This window comes from Haliaeetus albicilla, chromosome 22, assembly GCF_947461875.1.
Source record: "Haliaeetus albicilla chromosome 22, bHalAlb1.1, whole genome shotgun sequence".
NCBI lineage: Eukaryota > Metazoa > Chordata > Aves > Accipitriformes > Accipitridae > Haliaeetus > Haliaeetus albicilla.
The window spans coordinates 15,725,399-15,746,024 of record NC_091504.1 but is presented as its reverse complement, the minus strand read 5'-3'; the positions used below and the strand labels follow the sequence as shown (position 1 = coordinate 15,746,024).

The 20,626-nt window shown below is 39.3% G+C and overlaps 1 protein-coding gene across 3 annotated transcripts in view; it reads right to left on the bottom strand.

Moving 5' to 3' along the window:
* The window catches only part of ABCC1 (ATP binding cassette subfamily C member 1 (ABCC1 blood group)), a 62,953-nt gene that overhangs the window by 25,890 nt on the left and 16,437 nt on the right, over positions 1-20,626 (bottom strand). For all 3 annotated transcript variants that reach the window (XM_069810026.1, XM_069810025.1, XM_069810027.1), the window contains exons 5-19: positions 19,994-20,119; positions 17,098-17,159; positions 16,079-16,210; positions 14,838-15,065; positions 13,414-13,591; positions 12,509-12,670; positions 11,645-11,737; positions 10,135-10,338; positions 7,458-7,604; positions 6,994-7,081; positions 5,457-5,526; positions 4,517-4,643; positions 3,180-3,356; positions 1,950-2,117; positions 1,396-1,573 (exon numbers count right to left, since the gene is read on the bottom strand). In XM_069810026.1, coding sequence (XP_069666127.1) covers positions 1,396-1,573; positions 1,950-2,117; positions 3,180-3,356; positions 4,517-4,643; positions 5,457-5,526; positions 6,994-7,081; positions 7,458-7,604; positions 10,135-10,338; positions 11,645-11,737; positions 12,509-12,670; positions 13,414-13,591; positions 14,838-15,065; positions 16,079-16,210; positions 17,098-17,159; positions 19,994-20,119 — 2,140 coding nt within the window. The remainder of the gene's footprint in view (positions 1-1,395; positions 1,574-1,949; positions 2,118-3,179; positions 3,357-4,516; positions 4,644-5,456; positions 5,527-6,993; positions 7,082-7,457; positions 7,605-10,134; positions 10,339-11,644; positions 11,738-12,508; positions 12,671-13,413; positions 13,592-14,837; positions 15,066-16,078; positions 16,211-17,097; positions 17,160-19,993; positions 20,120-20,626) is intronic.

Below are 20,626 nucleotides of genomic sequence, written 5' to 3'. Positions count from 1 at the left end.
GCCCTCACAGAAGGAACTTTTAGATGAGCATCAGGAGCAGCCCCTTGCCAAAGACAGCTATTCAACACCTCTTTTAACACTTCACAGCTCTATCAGTGCAGCTAAAAGTGGCACCATTTCTCTTTTGCCTGTGATGGGCATATGAGGAGTAGAATAAAAAAATGCCTCTGCTTTCCCTCTAGGGAATGGATGGGAACCAAGGGTTTTCCAAATGGAAGATGAAGGGAAAAGTGGGTTCAATCCCCCCACTGTTCTGGAGAGCCTGCTCTGGATCACTCAGCAGCCGGCATTTGCTACCAAACAAGCCTCAAATACATGCTGTCCTGGGTTCAGCTCAGGTAGAGTTAATTTTCACAAGAAGCTGGGAGAGGGCACAGCCAAGACAGCTGACCTGAAATAGCCAAGGGGATATTCAATAAAATGTGATATTCATGCTCACTATATAACTGGGGGAGCTGGGGCGGGGAGGGGGGAATTGCTGCTTGGGAACAGGCTGACCATGGAGTTCTAGGTGGTGAGCAATTGCATTGTGCATCACTTGCTTTACACATTCTTTTACTAGTATTGTTGTTGTTGTTACTTCTTCTCTCCTTGTGTTGTCCTATTAAACTGTCCTTATCTCAATCCACAAGGTTTTACCTTTTTCTTCCGATTCTGTCCTCCATCCCACTGGGAGAGGGGAGGAGTGAGTGAGCAGCTGCGTGGTGCTTAGCTGCTGGCTGGGCTTAAACCATGACACACGGCAACAACTTAACCCCAGTCAGCACAGTGCAAGCACCCCTCCATACTTTTTGGCATGAGCATATGGAGGAGTGTCAGGAAATCACTACAGGCAAGCTGGTGAAGAAAACAGGCTGGAGGCAAAAGACTAAGTTCCCTCATTAACATCCAATACTGCAACTGTCAGCAGGTAAAAAAAAAAAAAAAAATAAAAAATCTAAAGTATATTCCCATATCAGTGTAGCTCTACAGCTGTTTTGTAAAGCAGAAGCGGGAGTCAGGGATGTCAGCTAGAAAAATGAGTTGTTTCTTCCTCCTCCCCATCCCCAAAGGAATTATCTGTATAAAGATGACACATCCTAATAAGCACACAGGAAGGGTGTGTAAACCCCAGCTGGCCTTTACTTGATCTCACAACCATCTGAATTCTGCTCTAAGTGAGAGGAATTTTACTACAGATCTGCTCCACATTTTCCTAAACTTTAAGAAAGAATGTGCGTTTAATCTCACAACCTTCAATGCCCTCAAGAAATAAGCATCTCTACCTATAGGTGTATCAGAAGAAATAGTAATTTCTTTTAACCTTCCTTCCACTACTACTATTTTTCCGTTAACATGACTCCCTTAACATGCCACACACCAGCTTATCCCAAAAGAATTTATTTGTAAGCTTACCATTGTTCTCCATGCTTTGTTCAGCATTAGCATATGTACGAAGAAACTCTGCAAAAGCCCCGTCTTGCTTCAGCAGCTCCTGGTAGGAGCCCATCTCAGAGATTTCTCCGTCACACATTACCAGAATTGAATCCATTTGAGGCAGATAGTTGATCGCGTGGGTTACCAAAACCCGTGTCTAAATAGCAAAAGAAAAAAGTTTTTCTAACATCTCAAATCAGTTAATACAATGGTTAAACTACTGCTCTTGCTGCTTGAATTGTGTACAATACAGTAATAACTGTGGACAGGCATGCAGCATTTTAAAGAAAAAAATACTGTCCTTGTCTTCATTTTTTCCATCAAAGAATTTTGAATTACAGAAACCACAGCACATTTCATTATAAAAACTCAGTGTTTTATAAAAGTTCTCTAAAAATCTCAGAAGGATCCCTTCATTTTTCAGATGTTTGAAACAGAAGTCTGAATATGCAACTTGACAAACTTGGAATCATTTGAACTCAGCAAACAAAACCAAATCATTCTCTAGAGACAACTATCTCATTATGACATACTTTATTTTTCAGGATTCCTTTTGGTCCAATAACTTTTTCAAAAATATGTTTCCCAACATGAGCATCAACAGCTGATAAAGGATCGTCAAATAAATAGACATCTGCATTACAGTAAACCGCCCGAGCAAGACTGACTCGCTGTTTCTGTCCTCCAGACAAATTCACACCCTGGGGAAACAAGAAAATATGATCCTTAATTTACAGCTGAAAAGAGATGTCTTGCTACAGTTTGTGAAAGTCACAAGTCATATGTGATTTATGCAAGTTAGAGAAATTCCAGCATTGTATGAAACAGATCTCCATCACAAATAATTTCACTACCACAACAGCATAAGCAATCACAGTCAATCTCTTCTTTGAATGAAGTACATCTTAAGTTCTCACTGTCAGGGAGGGACTAATAAAAAAAAGTGTTTGCTAGTCTTGTAAAGCAGTTAATTCAGACTGACCTACCTAACTGCACAGAGGTTACTTTTCTTCTCAGCTGTATATTTGCAGTGCTGCCTCCCATTTAATAAGCAAACTCTGTTCACGCTCTACAATTTGGTTGATCTGCTGACCAATAAGGAAGATAAAGCTGCACCCTTTACTGAATCTGGGGCTGTCAGTTGGCAGCTATACCCCACCTATAACTAGTCAGCAGGCAAAGCACATATCCCTATACATCCCTGCCTTCTGGAGAACATCAGCTTAGCAGAACACCAAGCAGGTTACATACACGTACCTTGCTGGCCACATGGTTAGGGGACACCCAGTCCTGCTCCCACAGCAGGGCACGACAACATCTATTCAAGTTTCTAAATCCCACACCACACATACTTTTGCAACCAAGGGCCAGTTTTGGGGTGGTGGTTGTTTTTTGTGGTCTGTTTTTGGGGTTTTGGTGGGGGGTTGGGGAGGTGTTTGCTTGTTTTAAATGAAGCTGAAGTGTTCAGAAGATTCTTGTTTTCCTGTTTCCATACATTCTCCTGCTCTGTGACCATGGCAACTTAGAGGCAATTAAAAACTGTCATTGCAAGAAGCTTTTGCATTTGTAATTGAGGACAGGTTTCCTCCCCTTTGAGGCTTAAAGACAAGGAAAACATACTGTTCAAATTTGTCTTTTATTCTAGAGGACTTCTACTCTTAATGTTTTTAATTCAATACAACTTTAAGGTAAAGTAGAATAGAAGTCATATGGCCTTTACTACTAGCAATAACACTGTTATGGCAGAGTGGGTATTTAAATACCTTTTCTCCTATTTCTGTTTTGTCTCCCGTAGGAAGAATCTCTATATCAGGCAGCAGTGCACAAGCCTCAATCACACGCTTGTACCGGCTCTCATTCATCTCCCTTCCAAAGATAATGTTATCTTCCAGAGTTGCATTTTGGACCCAGGCTTGCTGAGGAACGTAGGCTACTGAGCCCTGCAAGAAAAATAAAGTTCCTTATTCAGTACTTTAGACCAAAAGTCTGCACACAAAAGTCAAAGCACAGCAGGGCTTTGTGAGGCAGGCAGTGCTAATCACCTCACAAATTGCCGATGGTCATTTCAAAACTGAACGAAGTAGTTCTTGGGCTACGGCCTCCTTCAAATTGTTATTTCTGTAATCCTCTCTTTAGAAGTGAATGTAACGAAGTGTGTTGGTGGAAAATGAAGGACTTCAAACAAAATATGATTCTCTAACAAACTTGGAGGAAACATTTATTTAGAGAATATGTTTGCACAATTACTGAATGTCAAAAGTCATTAGTTCTTTCATATAGTTATAAATTATGTTCTGCATAAAACAATTTATTATGGAATGCAAGTGTTTAACAAATGCATCCCTGCCAAGAGATTTCTGCAAAAAGTAGGGGAAGTAGTTGTTATATAAAAGTCACTTCAAAGAAGAGACTGAGCTACTGCAAAATATTTTGATTTGAAGATTAGTTCTGCACAAGAAAAAGAAAAGTTCTCTTTTTGCACAAATAATCAGTGATTCAGATTTCACCTACTTTATTTTTCCAGCACAATTTTGGAGGTGACCAAATGGGCATTCTTTTAAGTGCAACATATTTGGTTTGCTCTTAAAATAATTCCCTTTCCCTACATTACAGCAGCAGCAAAATCCAAAACAAGGACTTTTTACTTATTTACTTACTTCCAGGTCATTTTTCCTCTGTGACCTCTGTGCAACTCTGATGTCTAAGAAAGTACAAACTACAACAGCAGCTTTACCCATGTTTGGATATCCGGGTATACCCTCTCTCCTTGTAATTCTCTGATGTTTAAGAAGGTATGAACCAATACTGCTCTTCCTGGCTGTATTGGTTCCTGTCTGCCAACAAGACTCGCCAGAATACTTGTCTTTGAGACCTCCAACATTCTATTTGGCTAAATCAGAAACCAACAGATTTAGAAGTTGTTGGACCAGGCAATTATACAGAGTGTGGGCTACGGCATATACATGGCTTGCCAGGAAATCAGGCTACAAAACGCATTCATTTGAAAGGCTGTCTCTGCCCCTCTTCACACCACTTAGAAATCTAGAATCCCTCTGTCAGTACCCACAAATAGCTGAACAATTCTTCAAACACATCACACCTTGACAACCACGTAGCCTTCCTTTTTGTCCATCTCCCCCAGTAATGCAGACAGCAATGAAGACTTTCCACAGCCAACTTGACCAACAACAGCTACCAAGGAGCCTTCAGGAACAGTGAAATTAATGCTGAAATAAAGTGCACATAATTCAGCCTTGCTTGATGGCACATCCCAGTAAATAGTCTATTGAACAGCCCATATAAAGCCGGCTGCAATCTGAATACCCACTGCAAATGCTGACACAGCACAGAAACTTTAACTGTTTGAAAATGCAAACCTCTCATTTAGAAAGCACCCAGCTCTTCTTGTACTTAGGACATAGCATCTTAATGTGTAATTAGTCAAAAGGGGAAGGAAAAAAAAATAAAATTAAAAAAAGCAGCACTGTGACACCACCTGTCCAATATTTCTCTCAAATGTTCTGTGAACACAAATGTAAATACCAACGGATGCTTCTCAAACAGCATCCTTGTCTCAAAGAATATGCAATTTAAGGCCCAAGAAAGAGCAGCCAAAATCAAGGAAGGGGACAGGGCACAGGGAAGACACAGCTTGTAAGCTGCATCACCCCAGTTACTTTGCTAGTCATAGCATGTGCAAGATACTTCACTGGTTTTCTCCAGCACGGGCATCAAGGATGGCTACAGTTCAGCGAGAATAAGATTTTAAAAGGAAGACTCTGAGGACATCGTGCAAACATGAGGCACTAGGGATAATTACGAGAGGCTAATCTGGCTGCATCCTCTAGATGGAGCTCATCCCAGCTGCAGCACATAGCAAGAGCTTGAAATCTCTGAGGTTTTCTCTCCTCCCATGATACATCTTGCTACTCCCCTTTAAGGTAACCAACTCTTCTGCATATAGATTTTATAACTCAAATACAGATCATTTATGATGCAGCAAGATTTTGGAGCGGAAGGAAGGGTGTACTAGTTCTTACCTGTTCAGTGAAGGAGGATCATTTCTGGACCAGCTAAACGTTGCATTCTTTACAACAATGCATCCTTCAGCTGACAAGTAGAAAATTCATTATTTATAAAAGTGCCAATGCAAGCAGCTACATTGTATGCTCTGGATCATGCCACAAGAAGTCAATCTAAACACACATAGGCAGAGGTATAAAGCTACTTTTCCACCAGAACAACCCACTGCTTACCAAAAGCTTGTGTTCTCCTTTTACTGAATTTATCAAGACAGCAGAGGTTCTGAGGTAACACTTATTCAGTAACCAGGAGGTACATGAATGTCAACTATACAAAGATCCTGACTTACTCAGCTGCATCCTCCTTTATCTGGCAACTCCACTGGAGCACTGCGAAGTCAGTTCAAAAAACTAGCAGTCTCAATCTGACTTGTGCTTCAATGGAAGCATAACCTAAACTGCCAATTCTATGTGTGAAGCCAAGTTACTACAAGAATGATAGGGCAAAATAAATCAAACTACCAAATAAAATAATTTTGACCAAAAATACTGTTCAGTGAAATGTCACGTGGTACCGGCATCTGTAGGTTTTTACAGCAACAACTCAAAGCACACCACTCCTAATTCAACCAAGTATGCAATAAATGCTTAGCCTATGTAAATATTTACATTAGTATGCAAGTACAACCCATTATGGACAAAAAAACCCAACCCCACACTAAGGATTTGTGAGCAATGTATTCATGGTTATCATCAGCTGAGAAAGGGGAGGAGATATTCCCAAAAGGAAGATGGAGAGAAGAGGAAAAAAAAAAAAAAAAAAAGGAAGCAGATGACTGATTACTGGAAAGCCAAATGACTAAAATGATATAGAACTCAACTAACCACATGAGAGGGAGTGATGAGGATTTCACTATCTTTGTAAACAGGAAGTAAGAAAAATCATTTAGAAATGACTGACATAGTTAAAGTTAAGTTTTGTTTTGCAAGAAAAAGGGCATTAGTTTTTCAGTAAATCTGCCTTCATGCTTATGTATCTCCTGAACAGCTCTATATAACCAGACCGGCAACACTGGATACAGTGGGAGTGATGCTGGGAGTAACAGTCTTTGCACAAAACAGAAAGTAGAGGCATTTGCCAGAACTGGGACTTATCATTTCTCCTTCAAGGGTGCTGAAGTGTTACGTGATTGTTCTTCTCCAAAATGCTGGGGTTTGGCACAGCATTAATCATTCTGTTAACTGCCTACAAATTTCAAATGGCTGCCCTTAGAACAGTTTAACAAGTAATTTTTAAATTAAATGACCATCTGTGTCTGGATGCAACCATTCTGTAGTTTGAACACAGGAGCTGGGGAGAGGAAAGACATTACCTGAGAAGGTGGTAGAAACTTTATATAATTTTCATTTTACAAACTTCCTTCTCTGCTTTCTGGCTAAAATTTAGCAGTGAAATTCACCAAAACGCAGTGAATTTATTACAGAAAGTAAAAGAAACACTGCAAAGCCACCCAAAACCTGCACACACTGATTTTCAACAGGAAAAGAAACTCACCCTCTGTGATGGGGCCCCTGATTATGCTCTCTGGATCTAACTCTTCATGAGACAGGAACACCCTAAGGCGCTTCAGGGAGACACTGGCCTGCATGGGAAAGGGATGGAAAACTATCTTATGCTCTGCTCATTATATTTAAGAGCGTACTGTTTTGCCCCACATATACATTACATCCTTATTTTATGCACTCCTAATCCCTCCTTAAATCCATTGCATAGTTCATTGGATAGTCCGATTCACACTTCCCAAACCACAAGAAATATGGTTGATTTCAGGAACACCCATCCACCATAACTGGGATTGATAATTTTGCTTGCACAGCACTCAACACACAGGAAATGCAAAGCTCCCTTTCTGAGGTGGCTGAATTTCACCAGTGGTCATTTTCTAACCACAGGCATGTTACCTTTCCACCCAGTGGCTACTTCTGCACAGAAACACCTGTTAATGACTGAAGTCTTACTTCCACTATGCTGCTGATAACCATAGGAAGCATGTTCAATGGAAACCTGAGGATGTTGAATAATGCTAGTGAAACAAATGCCTTCTGAGCATCCAAGATGTTGTTCTCGTCTATTGTGACGTACACAGCAAACGTGGACAAGGCAACCTGAAACAAAGTGTAACGGTTACAGTTAGGGTAACAGTTTTTAAAGCCACTAACACAGGAGTCACACAGTCTAACAACTGGAATCAGAGGTCTACAAATCCAAGAAAGGGTAATGTTCTAATAACTTCCTGATAATGCTTTTTGCAAAACAAACATTTGATTTAAATCTGTTGTTGTAAAAAGGTGATGGCTCCTCTTGGAAAGGTGTCAAGTGCTCACTTTCTTCACATAGCAAGGGTGAAACCACAAATGTCCCAGGCTATTTGTGGTCATGCTGCAGGAGAGGGAAGGAGAGGAATGATCGCTAGCTGTTCTTGCGGCTGTCTTTCAGTTTCAAGGCACTCCCCTATGGTACCAGATACTGGATCAGTAACATATATAGACAGAAAAGCTAGAAACACCCTAATGCTAACCCATTTTATATTTTGTAGAGACTACCACAACCCTAGATTTCCAAATACAGCCTACTTTATCATGGACAGACTGTTTTCCAAGAAACTTGAAATGTTACTGCATTAGAAAGATAAAGCTGTATAGTACCTAAACAGTTCACAAAAGAAAAGCTTAAGATCGATGCTGAACAAGAAAACTACATTGAAACACTGTTATCATCAATCGTAAGATATAAAAATAATTCAAAAATTCCATATACTTACTTACTTTTTTTTTTAATGTGTTGATTAAATTATAGTGAAATTAAAGTAAACTAAATAAAACCAAATATTCCCACTTTCAGATCTATTCCCTTCACAGTGTTTTCTTCCATGGTAACAGCACTCATACCTCAGTATATCACAAGATCCAGCAACCCTTTCCCACAGACTGCCACTTAAGAAATCAAGGTAGGCTAACTGTTGGCATTCCCCCTCCCCACAAGACTTGAAACAATTAGCTCAAATGCCTAAGGAACAGTCTCATCTAATCACAGCATCCATTGAAGACATTAGCATTTCTGTTAAATAGCTGACTGCTGTGAAGACACGTATTGTTCTTCATATGGCGGCTGACTCAGCTGTGCCTGGTACAGTAGCTTGTTTGTACAATCCTTAGTTTGGACAACCATATCCCAGGGAGAAAGCTCTCCCACGGAGATCAAAAACAAGACAGGGTCTAAAGAATAACCTCACAAGCAGCATGTCTGCACTCTTGTGTTACCAGCAATTAGTCTGGAATACACCCTTATCAGCACACATAGCAGTAGGGGACATACTGCAAAATGAACAGTTTCCCGACACCGTTATTAAACAATGTTTTGAAGAGCCCTGGCCATGGAAACAGGAGGAGGACTAGAGGAAATAAAGAGTTTTGTATGTCGAAAGTGCTTTCAAGTAGGCACTTGCAATAATTCTTTAATGAGAAGTTCAGAAGAACATACACGAAAGAACAAAAATCGGAGAAACAGCATGTTAAACAGCAGCCTTGCACTTCAGGCTGTACTGTTTCTGCCCCAGTGGCAAAACCCCTAAGGTGTAGGACCATTGCCACATATTCATAATATGCACTGAAACAGCTACCCGTTAGGCGAATTTGTCTTCTCAGACTCCACAGAACAGCATTAAGGAGTCCACCTGCAGAGGTTTATGTAGAAATTTCATTTAATAATGTATTTATATTAAAACCATCTCAGACTTCTTTTAGAAAAGTATTCACTTAAGAATGCAGCTGATGTTTCCTACCCGGGGCACTGCTTCTTCTGCCTTTCATCATGCTCAAGACATAATGTAAACGCTAAAAATGTTTGCGGGGAAGGAATCTGAGACTGGAAAGTACACTTAAACACCTTCAACTGGAACAGCACATGTTTTATCCTAATGTAGTCATAGCTCTTATTTGCTTCCGCAGAAAAGAGCGATGGCCCCTTGTTCTAATAGGGTCTGAAGCAATTTTGATGTGATCTCACCCTTCTCTCCCTTTTATTAGCTTATATGTAAGCTAACACAAACACAGTGGGGATGTTTCACATATCAGGAGTTGGGTTTTTTTTAAATAAGAATTTGAAGCAATCCCATGGTACGCAATGGCTTTACCTCTCCACATTGTTCTTAAACAGATGCTAGGAGAACCCAAGACAGAGGTACGCCTGGTGCACAATGTCCCATTCGATCAAGGACTCTTAACTAAGGACCTGCTGCTCTCAGAAAGATGCTGAAACAAGGGAAGTTTTACACTGTCAGCCACAGCTACCACCTGGAGGGTACCATGCACATTAGTAACTTCTTCTATATCTGACAGTACATTTAATCTTAGGTTCCTCAATTACATCACCAAAAATAGAGGGGGATGCAGAGGAGGTTTTCATTTTTAAATACTTTGGCCACTACACCTTCCAACCTGGATGTTACCAAGTTTCAAAGGAAACAGTAGTGCCTTTTCATAGAGAAGTGGAGACATAAATGTTCAATTTCCCACCACTGTGGAGGGCATTCTAACTCTTCCGCTCATTAAAAAACAAAGCCAAAACAAGTTCTCAAGCATTGCCTTGGAAAGCATGATCTCAGAAAGCAGAGACTTGTCAATTTGTTTCACTTACCAAAAAAGGAGCACAAACCCAAGTGAAGGTTGCCATTGCAGCAAGGTAAGCAGATTTTTTTAGGACTTTGAGTTCCTTCTGTCTGATCTCTAATACCTTCTCTCTGAAGGCTAATTCCCAAGCATAAAGTTTCAGAACTTTAATCCCATTGAGAATTTCATTCATCAGCTTAATTCTGTTGTCTTTGCTCTTCATTTGAGCCACCTAAAAACAACATTGCAAAAAATAATTAGCAGAGCACAATACTTGGCAGGGCCACAAAGTTCTGAGCTTTGTATTTTGCAATGGCAAAATTTACCTCATTATCATCAAAAGCTTACTAGCTTCCTAAGCAGGAAATCTGAGATGCTATCTGAACAAACAAATATGCAGAATTAACAAAATGTTTTAAACCAATTAAAAGAATGCTTCATGCAACTAAAAATCCAAACCAAGATCAAAACAATTGTGGCACTGGTTTAAGTGGGATTAACCCTGCATCAGGGAGCCCTGGCTCTCAGGTTCCTCCTAGGTACAATATGCAGTTAAAAAATAAGCCACTATAATCAAGCTTCAGTGATGTGCAGTTTGCATCTAACCCAAGACCAAACTTGGTTTTGCTCCATTTTCAGCCCTATCAATGGCTTTCTGATGGTGCACTAAGGTGAAAAGTTTTCCATTCAGCCATAAGAAAAAAGTCCATTCTTCAGAAGTTTCCATCTTAATAAAATATTTTAACAAGGGAAGTGCAAAGCTGAAACAATGTTCTGACTCTGCACTAGGCAGTCAGTAGACTGCACCAGTACAGCCATCCCAGACAGCTGTTACCAGTGGCAGTGTGGCTGACAGGCTAGATATCCCTACTTCTCCCATGTAGGAACCAAATGTTGTGGTATATTTTGATGAACACCTAGAGCTAAAAGGTTTCATTTACATAAATCAATCCTCTCTGACATATGGTAAATTCAGTTAATAGTGAAGTCTGTACCAGAAAGCACATGGTGGGGCTGTTGGAAGTAGTTTTTGCAATAGAAAACATGGGAGTTTGACTCTACATTTACTTAAGTGCACCCTCTGTAACAAACTGATTCCCTCTAAATAAAATCAACTAGGGATTAAAAACAGCCAACAACTAAGACTTCTCCCTCCTCATCTCTCCAGAAAGAAGGAAAACAACAAACCACACACATATACCCCCCAACACTGCAGCCACCATCCTGGAAATGTTAAAAACTAAACTACTTCCAATCTAATCATCAGGCATTTCATGGAGCTGGCTAGCCTGCTTGCTACCTTGGTCTTAACACTACTGCAAAATTTTTAGACCATTATGTACAGATACTCTGTAAAGCTGAAAAATAAGTGAGTTTGTTTATTCTGCATACACAATGTCTCTGACTTTTCTTTCCCTTCCCTTTTATAAGGGATAAACAGAGGGAAGGAAAAAATTTTAAAAGGACAAACCTCAGGAACAAGTCAAAGAACAAAACATGTTTCTTAAAAGCACTGTCGCATATGTATAAGTTCTAACCTGATAGGTTTTTGTCTTCATTGCCATCACAGCATTTATTGGAACCAGAAGGATCATGACAGCCACACCTGCCAGCACTGAAGGACCTAAATTCTGAAAAGCACTTAATTGTAAACATTTATTCAAATTTATTTTTCAAAATCTTGGGTCAAACTACTACATATGCTCCAGTAAAACATTCTGAAATAGCTTTTCAACCTCTTCTTCCCTTTTCAAGAACAGCTTGGGGAAAGAAGAGGAGGATCAAGGGGGGGGCTTGGGTTGATGTTTATGTGCTTTGATTTTTGAAACAAGCATACATATATAGCCCCTATGTAAAGAGGTACATATATAGATATAGATCAATCTCTATCTATCCACACATATGGAGATCTTTTAATGTTTTCTAGTTTTTGTTCGTTTGTCTGTTCTTCTGAAGTAGAGACCCATGCAGGGAGTGACTGACTCCTTGGGGAATTTCATTACCTTTCTGATTGACAGTGAGAATCAGGAAGAGTCAGCCTGGTGACTGTCTGGACTAGAAATAGCAAACATCTCATATGGTGACTCCCAGAGTGCAGAACCAAGATCACTTTTCTTTAAATCAAGTGACAAGTGAGCTACTATAGGTGCTGCAGTCCCCCAAAAGATAACAGCTCCCATCTGCATCCTCCCCACATGCACTCAGATGTGCAAATTAAGAACCTCCTGCCTGCCTTCTTGACAGCAGTGACAAAAGCAGCTCTGAATGGCTTCTAAACAAACAGCATTTTCTCCACACTGCTGTAAACCCTCCAGTGGTCTGACCAACAGCTTTCTGTAGTCATGGCCATAGGAAGCAGCACATTGCCCAAGTCAAAACAGGAAACAACATACAATACTCACCTGCCACAGTAAGTACAGGGCTAATATCACCTGGAGAGGTGCAGACCAAATCATGTTTATATAGGTAGCCAAGTCCATGAACCTCTGAGCATCCACAGACATTAAATTCACAATCTCACCCACAGTAGAAGTCTTTCTAGCAGAATTTGTGATAACAAGTGCCTAGGTGCAGATTAAAAATAAAAAACAATTAAGGCAATGTGATGGAAGACTTATTCATTTGCATTTTCTCCACAGAATTAAAATACTTTACAGAGCTTCATCTTCAAAACTACAAGCAATCCTTTTCCTAATTCATATTCTGTTTACCTTGCACATCTTACAACATGCAAGTTGTATGGTTTGAAGCAAGCACCTGGGTTTAAACTAACAGAGAATTAAAACAACAAGCAGTCTTTGGGGTTAGGGTTGGTTGGTTGGTTGGTGGTTTTATTGCTTGGGGGTGGGGGGTGGGCCGGTGTTGTTTGCTTGTTTTGTTTTTCAGTGTAAGAAACAGAATCTTCACTTGTTACACATTTTTCTCACACAGAGTACTCAGTCCACAGCTTTCTAAAATGTTCCAGCTTATTCCAAGATGAGTTGGCACTGCTGCTAAGTCCCAAATGAAGCTGTAAATGTAGATGCATCTAAATTTCTGCACAAACTAAGGCAGTTTCACACCTCTAGTCTAAATGAGACAAGGTTTGTTGTTTGGCAGTGGGAAGAAGGAGGTGCCTGAACTTTAACGAGTAAATTAGAAATTTGCTCTATCTTAAAGGCTTTTATCTGTAAATTAGATACTCTCAATTATATTGAGAGTTAGGAATCAGCCTACCAGAGTCTCCTAACTACTTTAATTATTCAGACTTAAGTGATGTATTCACAGTCACCAAGAGGTATTGTCATGTATTTAAAGAAACACCTACCTTTCGATAAATTACACCAACAATAGCTGTTTTGAGTCTCATTCCAGTTACAAAGCAAATATGAAAATACTGGTGAAGAATCAGTGTCTGAAGACAGGCACAAACAAACAGCAGCACCGTATAAAAGTAGCCTTGCCAGTTTGGGGCAGCTTTGTTATTTACGAAGTTGATTAGCAATCTGTGGAAAGAAGAATTAGTTTTCTTGATATATGCAAATCAAAATGAAACATTAGGGTTACAGCCTTAGATTATTCCAAATGTTATATGGGTCATGCAAGCACCAAACTTAGATAAAACACTTAAGCAAACTTCTTGGAAACTGGAAATCATTTTATACTAGCACACATCACTCCCTCCTCCTAACAAGGTACTATTATAAGACAAAGTATCACATTCCTTACATGTACAGCATTCTCTTGGAGCTACACTAAGAAGTCTCATATTCCCTCTAGCTAAAATACAACCGCTTACATTTGTTTTACTTCTTCTCACGTTAAAGCAATACAACTCCTCCTACCCCCTTAGCTCTCTGTTGCTTCACATATTGTGACTTGTAGTCCCACAATCATTACAGGTTAGAATTAAATAAACTCTCCTGCTATTGTTGATTATGTTCCTGCCTGGGCTTCCTTGTGTTTGAAAGTGTCGTGGTTTAACCCCAGCCATCACTAAGCACCACGCAGCCGCTCGCTCACTTCCCCTCCACCCAGTGGGATGGTAGAGAGAATCAGAAGGAAAAAGGTAAAACTCATGGGTTGAGATAAGAACAGTTTAATAGACCAGAAAGGAAGGAACTAATAATGATAGTAATAACAATAATAAAATGACAATAATAATAAAAGGATTGGATTATACAAAACAAGTGACGCACAATGCTCACCACTCGCTGACTGATGCTCAGTTAGTTCCCAAGCAGCGATCCCCCCAGGCCAACTCCCCCCAGTTTATATACTAGACATGACATCACATGGTATGGAATATCCCTTTGGCCAGTTTGGGTCAGGTGTCCCCTCCCAACTTCTTGTGCCCCTCCAGCCTTCTTGCTGGCTGGGCATGAGAAGCTGAAAAATCCTTGACTTAGTCTAAACACTACTTAGCAACAACTGAGAACGTCAGTGTGCTATCAACATCCTTCTCATACTGAATCCAAGACATAACACTACACCAGCTACTAGAAAGAAGATGAACTCTATCCCAGCCGAAACCAGGACAGAAAGGAACATAAAAAGTCAAAAGATTTAATGCACAATGTTATAATTTGAAAACCAATGGACCAAAGTCATCTGTGTGCATGGTCTCTAACCTGCATGACAACTCTTCGCCATTGAACCAACTGAAGCCAAAGCAGCTTAGTGAGTGAAATACCAGTGTTTTAAATTCTGTCCACATACTTTTAATACAGTAATAAAGTATACAGGTCTTACTTCAGAATTTCTGGGCCTGCAAACATCAAGAGATCATGTGCAGCTTTAAACAGGAAGCTCATGAGAAAATATGGTCCAAAGGTTTTATATAACACCTTGAATAAAGATGCTTCAGAGCTCTTCTGAGATGGTTTTATAATCAAAGCTTCAGCCTCTTCTGTCACATCACCATTTGAGTCGCTTGATTTTTGCTGCTTTTTGGGCAAGTATAACATGTTTAATGGTTGCCTGAAATAAGAGTAGTTATATAATGTAGCCTTTATTCAAGCATAAAGACAACTGGAAAAATGCACAGTATACAAATGAGATGTTTATGAGCTGTTTATTGCCCTTCTTAATAGTTTAACTGGGTTTTACTGTCAATTAAACATCTTTTTAATCATACAACCATAGCTAAATGAACTGGCCATTCAGAAATGGTCGTCTTTGTAGGGACTGGTGACATTCCTGTTGAATCTCTCCTATAGGTCTGCCCTGGGGAACAAGGAATAGCACCATAACCTGTACTAAGCTTAAAAAGCAAAGGACATTATTATTCTAGAACCCAGTATGGTCAACTTTCATCAAAATCAAGGCCTTACTGTACCACTGGAGTTAACACTGCAGTCAGATTTATGCCAAGTCATCCCCAATAGACTGAACACATTCATTTCATACATCTGGCTTATGCCAAACTACATCTGAACCTCTGAGGACAAGCTGAATGTAAAAATACACTGTGTAAGCAAGCAAGCAATTTTCCTTCAATGAAAAGGTACTTCTATTTGCTGCAGTAAAGGATGATGAACGTAGGATGGAAACTGCAGGCATGCAGTCTTTCTAATTTTAGTCATCTGGCTTATATGCCTAGGCTTCCTATATAGTCAAAGGAAAGAAATAAGCTTCTCACTTTTACACCCTGAACTGCCCTCCTGAGGCTTCACTAACTATAGAGAGAGCCCAACCTCCTAAATTACACGACTGAAGTTTGATTGTGTGAAAACATTCTCTCCCCAGGGAAAAACCACACATCAAAAGTAACAATAATCAGCTTTGGATCATGAAAGACTAAGGGAAACTTGACGCAGCTCTTCATAAAGAAGACACACAACGCCCTACTTGGTTCCTGTTCTGTATGCACTTAAGGACAAATACAGAGATGCCACTTGGGCCTCACAAAAGCAGGCTTGAGAGGCTGAGTAACTTGAGCTTTTGAACCTCCACATCTTGCAAGAACTGCCAGGCAGGACAAATGAACTTACCTCTTGGTCTTTGCCCACTCTTTTGCCCAGTTTCTAGCCAAACTTGGCACTATCTCCTCCGATTTGTCCTCTTTATTTAATGACCACAAATCCTTGGCTTCCAAAGGTCTCCGATAACCCTGAACCATCAACCTGTATTAGAAAGAATCAGCACTATATATTTAAGAGCACTAGAGATACATGTGTGTCTGTATATATATATATATATATGCGCCACAAGACAGTGGTCCTTACATCCAGCCCCAAAACAGAGCCAGCTCTTCACAAAAATGCATCCAAGAGTTAGTACATGTAGCAACACAGGTCCAGATGCCAAAACATACACCCTCCTGTCTTTATTGTGAGACTTAGACACCAAAACATCTAAGGATCCAGGATATGCCACTGAATTCAAATTTCAGGGAAAGTAAAAGAAAGGATGAAGTCATCTCATTTGAAAATCAGCCATGCAATTAATATTCCCATGCCTAACAAGTTTCAAAATCTTTATTAGCCTTTAATTTTGCAAAGCAATTCCTTTCATCTAGCTTTCTGTTGGAACTCTGGCCAAGTACCAACCACAACTATACACCAATATTATTTTACATGTTTCTGTGTTTTAATTCACAAGGACGTGTTGTGATCAAATCATACAGCATAACTAAAGCTTAGTTAATGAAAAATAAAGAACCTACTGGACAAAAAGACCTAATATTTTTTAATGCCTTAGTTTCTAAATACAGCAGATAATTTCTACCTTCTTATATTTCCCAAAGAAATTTTTTTAATTACATTCTTTCAGGAAACGTACTAAATATATACTGGCAAAATTTAAAATTACAAAGACCCTACAAAGGAAGTAAAAAAGATTAATCAAATGGGGGGGAGGGGAGCGAAATTCAATTTCATCTATCTACAAAACAACCAACCAAAACAACCAAAATTATTACTGCATGATTATTGCTAATTTAGCTCTGAAAGCACGATCCTAAAATGCCATCTAACTTTAACTGGTGCTTTATGCATCATCTTGATCTTACCCAGTGATCCACCAGAATGTGATTCTAGAGAGGAAAGAAGCACTGAACTCTGGACATGGATTCTAAAGGAGAGAAAAATAAATTAATCCACATACAAAGTAACTGATACAGTGCCAAAGGAAATAAAGCAAGCAGAAAAGATGCTTTTGAAATTCCTTTTGTTTATAGTATTTTTTTTCACATTACTAAACTTGTCATTTATGCTGTTGAAAACTTGTTCAGAAAACACAAGCACAGCTTCAGGGCTGTCAGCAGAGTAAACCACTGGGACACAGGAATAGCAGTGCTCCATATCAACAATGCAACAAATAGTTGAGGGAATTTTATAAGACAGTGCAGGCCAGACAATCTCTCAAGATATCATGATCAGTGCCTCCCTAGATCAATGCAAGGTATGCTACCATATGAGAACATAAATATGTTAATGGGGTAGAGTTAGTCATAAACGAAGAATTCAGTTCTACTGTTCTGGCAGTTAAGTGCTATGAATCCATCAAATCAGATGCACAAATGAAAAAAAAATTTGTAAACTCCATAAAAGCATCCCAAAACAGCCCCTAAAAACCCTGCATCTCATTCATCAATAACCATGGGAAACTTAAGTTTCCATAAAGGTACACAGCTAGCTCATGTTCTACATCTAGCACAATGGCTGTCTGTTGTAACTGTTCTTCAGGTTAACATCCTCTCCTAATCTAGTTGGATTAAAACAGCAGAAAGGAAGGCTGGAAGAATTTCAAAGGCACTAAAAGTGATTTACTTGCAGAATTCCAGTGCAGATTTCTCTCTTCCCTCTTTCACTGCTCTGAACAGCATCTAACAAATGCTAAAACCAGCCACTCCTTTGGCACACGAACCTCTAGGTTTTTATTATCAACTATAATTGGAACAACTCAGGTATTTCCATCTACAAAAGTCACCAAACATTATTAGAGTACTGCAATTAAAACAGCCAGAGCCAAGTGTTTCCAATATTTGCATTTTTCAACTAATGTTTGTGTAACCTGGCTTCTCCACTAAGCTATATTGAAGTGTGTTGTATAGGAAACAGACTCCTGCATTTCCTCTTCTTCACATGACAACTTTTTCTGCAACTTTGGAAAAGTTACTGGGAGGGTGCAGTGCAGGTGGTACTTCCAACCTTCAGCCATGCCAACATTCCTGACAGACAGATCTTACTTCAGCAAATTTCAAAATATTCTGAACTTTACATAAAATGCTGTATTACTTTTTTTGTTTATACTTTTTTTAATCTACTTGCAGGTGGAAACTCTAAATTCAAGAGTCTGCTAGATCAAGTACTACCAAAAAGTGGACCTCATTTGCATAAAGTAAAAGTTGAAAACAATAAAACATATTAGATTACTGTTAAATTAATACTATTTTTCATAAAATTAAATAGTTATCACACAAAGAACTATTAATCCTACTGACATTCATGCCAGATAGAATGAAGACAAGTTGTAACAAGCCTGGACTTATGTAATGTAAACAAAGTGAAAACAAGACAAAACATATTGTTTGACTTCTACATACATCAGCATTACATCTTAGAAATGTCACTTTAGTTTTTTGGCTTAAGTAAACATATAAGGTCTTACTCAAGACTTACAAACATTTCTAGTTTGGAAATGCTTGGCAGAAGGGAATAAAGCAGAATTTAAGACTGACATGACTTGCTTTTTTCTTTTTCCCATCATAACATTCAACAAACATACCACTTGTGAAAAAAGAACGTTAAGATTTGAAGTCTGCCCTACTTATTAGAGACACTCCTAGAAATAGTCAGAACACAAAAATAAACCACTGCGGTCTCAAAGCACCTTGTAATTATTGTAAACATGATCAAAGCAGAAAAGGTTTCCATAAATCCACAGTATCTTGTCAAATACATTTTATCCCTGAATGAGATGAAAAGAACCCAAAGATGAAGAGGATCCAAAGACTCAACTCTTCCCTCCAGGCATATGCAGGCAGACTGTCTGTCAGAGGTAATGCAGAGCACCACTGGCACACTGGATACTGACACAGAAGGTAACTGTAGAATTCACTAAGTGCAACTGGTTATGGACCTTTTCCACAGTTACAAAGGCAACATTTATTTCCCACCTTCCTTCATCAGTCAGTGCCACCTAACATCCATCAAACCGGAATTACGCTGTATAAAAAAAACCAGAACTGAGGTTTCTAAAATTGGCCCATCCAAACTCCAGGCAGTGACAGGTGTCACTCCACTGTGACTCAGAAGGTCTAGCCCAGGGCTAAGCAAGCAGTATAAAGATACAACATCCCTTGGGTCACTTCAGATCCATGCCATATAGCTAGCACATGTAATTAAGAACACATGCAAAAAAGATCATGTCTAGATACAATTAAATTTCTACATCCAGACCACGGTCTAACGTTACCTGCTCTTGCAACTGAGCTGGTTAAATTTTTGCTTGACACAAGAGAGGTAAATATGGAAATCAAATGCATCTATTCAGATTCACAAGTTTTCCATGTGTAGATTCTTCCCCACCTTCAACAGGAAGGGAATACTCATCCTTATGAGTTACTGCCTACTGAACAGTATCAGATGACTAGGAGGACAGCATTTCAAATCAGTATTTCCCACCAATTGCCAGAAGTACTACTGAATATAAATACATATGACTTAACCTTCAGGAATGCCCGAAACAGTATTTTTGCTCTTTCTCTTAAATACAGCCCACCTGCTTTGCACGTTATGGGCTTCACCTTCTGTGTGTCACCAGCTAAAGAGCAGAAAGAACACTCTATTGCAAACAAGTCAACAAGATTTGAATTATTTGGCATCTAGAAGACTATGGCCTTATAACTTGTACAGAATATTGCACATATGATACTCAGCTCTCAGTATAGACTGAACACTTACAGGATCATTTACTGTTTCAGAAAACAAAGGTGGTCGTTCTGGAAAACAACATAGGATGAGCTGTACAAACAACAGGACGAAGTAGATGCAGAAGGTGACATAACGAAATGCATCCACTTCAGCACCCTACAAAGGAAGGCAATATTCCAATTAGAAGGCTTGAGGAATTTCTTTAAAACAACATGTTAATACTGAACATAAGACAGCTCCTTACTGTAAATTCCGCAAACTCCATAAATGTTACACTACCCACCTCCATGCAAATTAAAGTCAATGTCTATTCTGGTAAAGGGAAGGTAAAGAGAGGGGGGAGGAGATGAAAGATACCATTTCTTTTTAATCAACCACTGCCATAAACACACAAGCATGAACTTCTTCTGTAGAGCAGTTCTCTTTAAGACATGGTTTGTACCAACACAGCATGCCCCAATTTGAAGTCAAGGTATTCTTTACAGGAGCAAGGCATTTATGCACTGGGTAGTAAGGAGTTTTCAAAGCAAATTTGTTAATTAATATACACACAGAAAATAAGAATTGGAGAAGCAGAATTTAGATTACAGCCCGTTGCATTGTGCTCAAATTCCAGAGGTTCTTCCATTTTTTAGACTAGGACTGATACATAAAGCATAATCC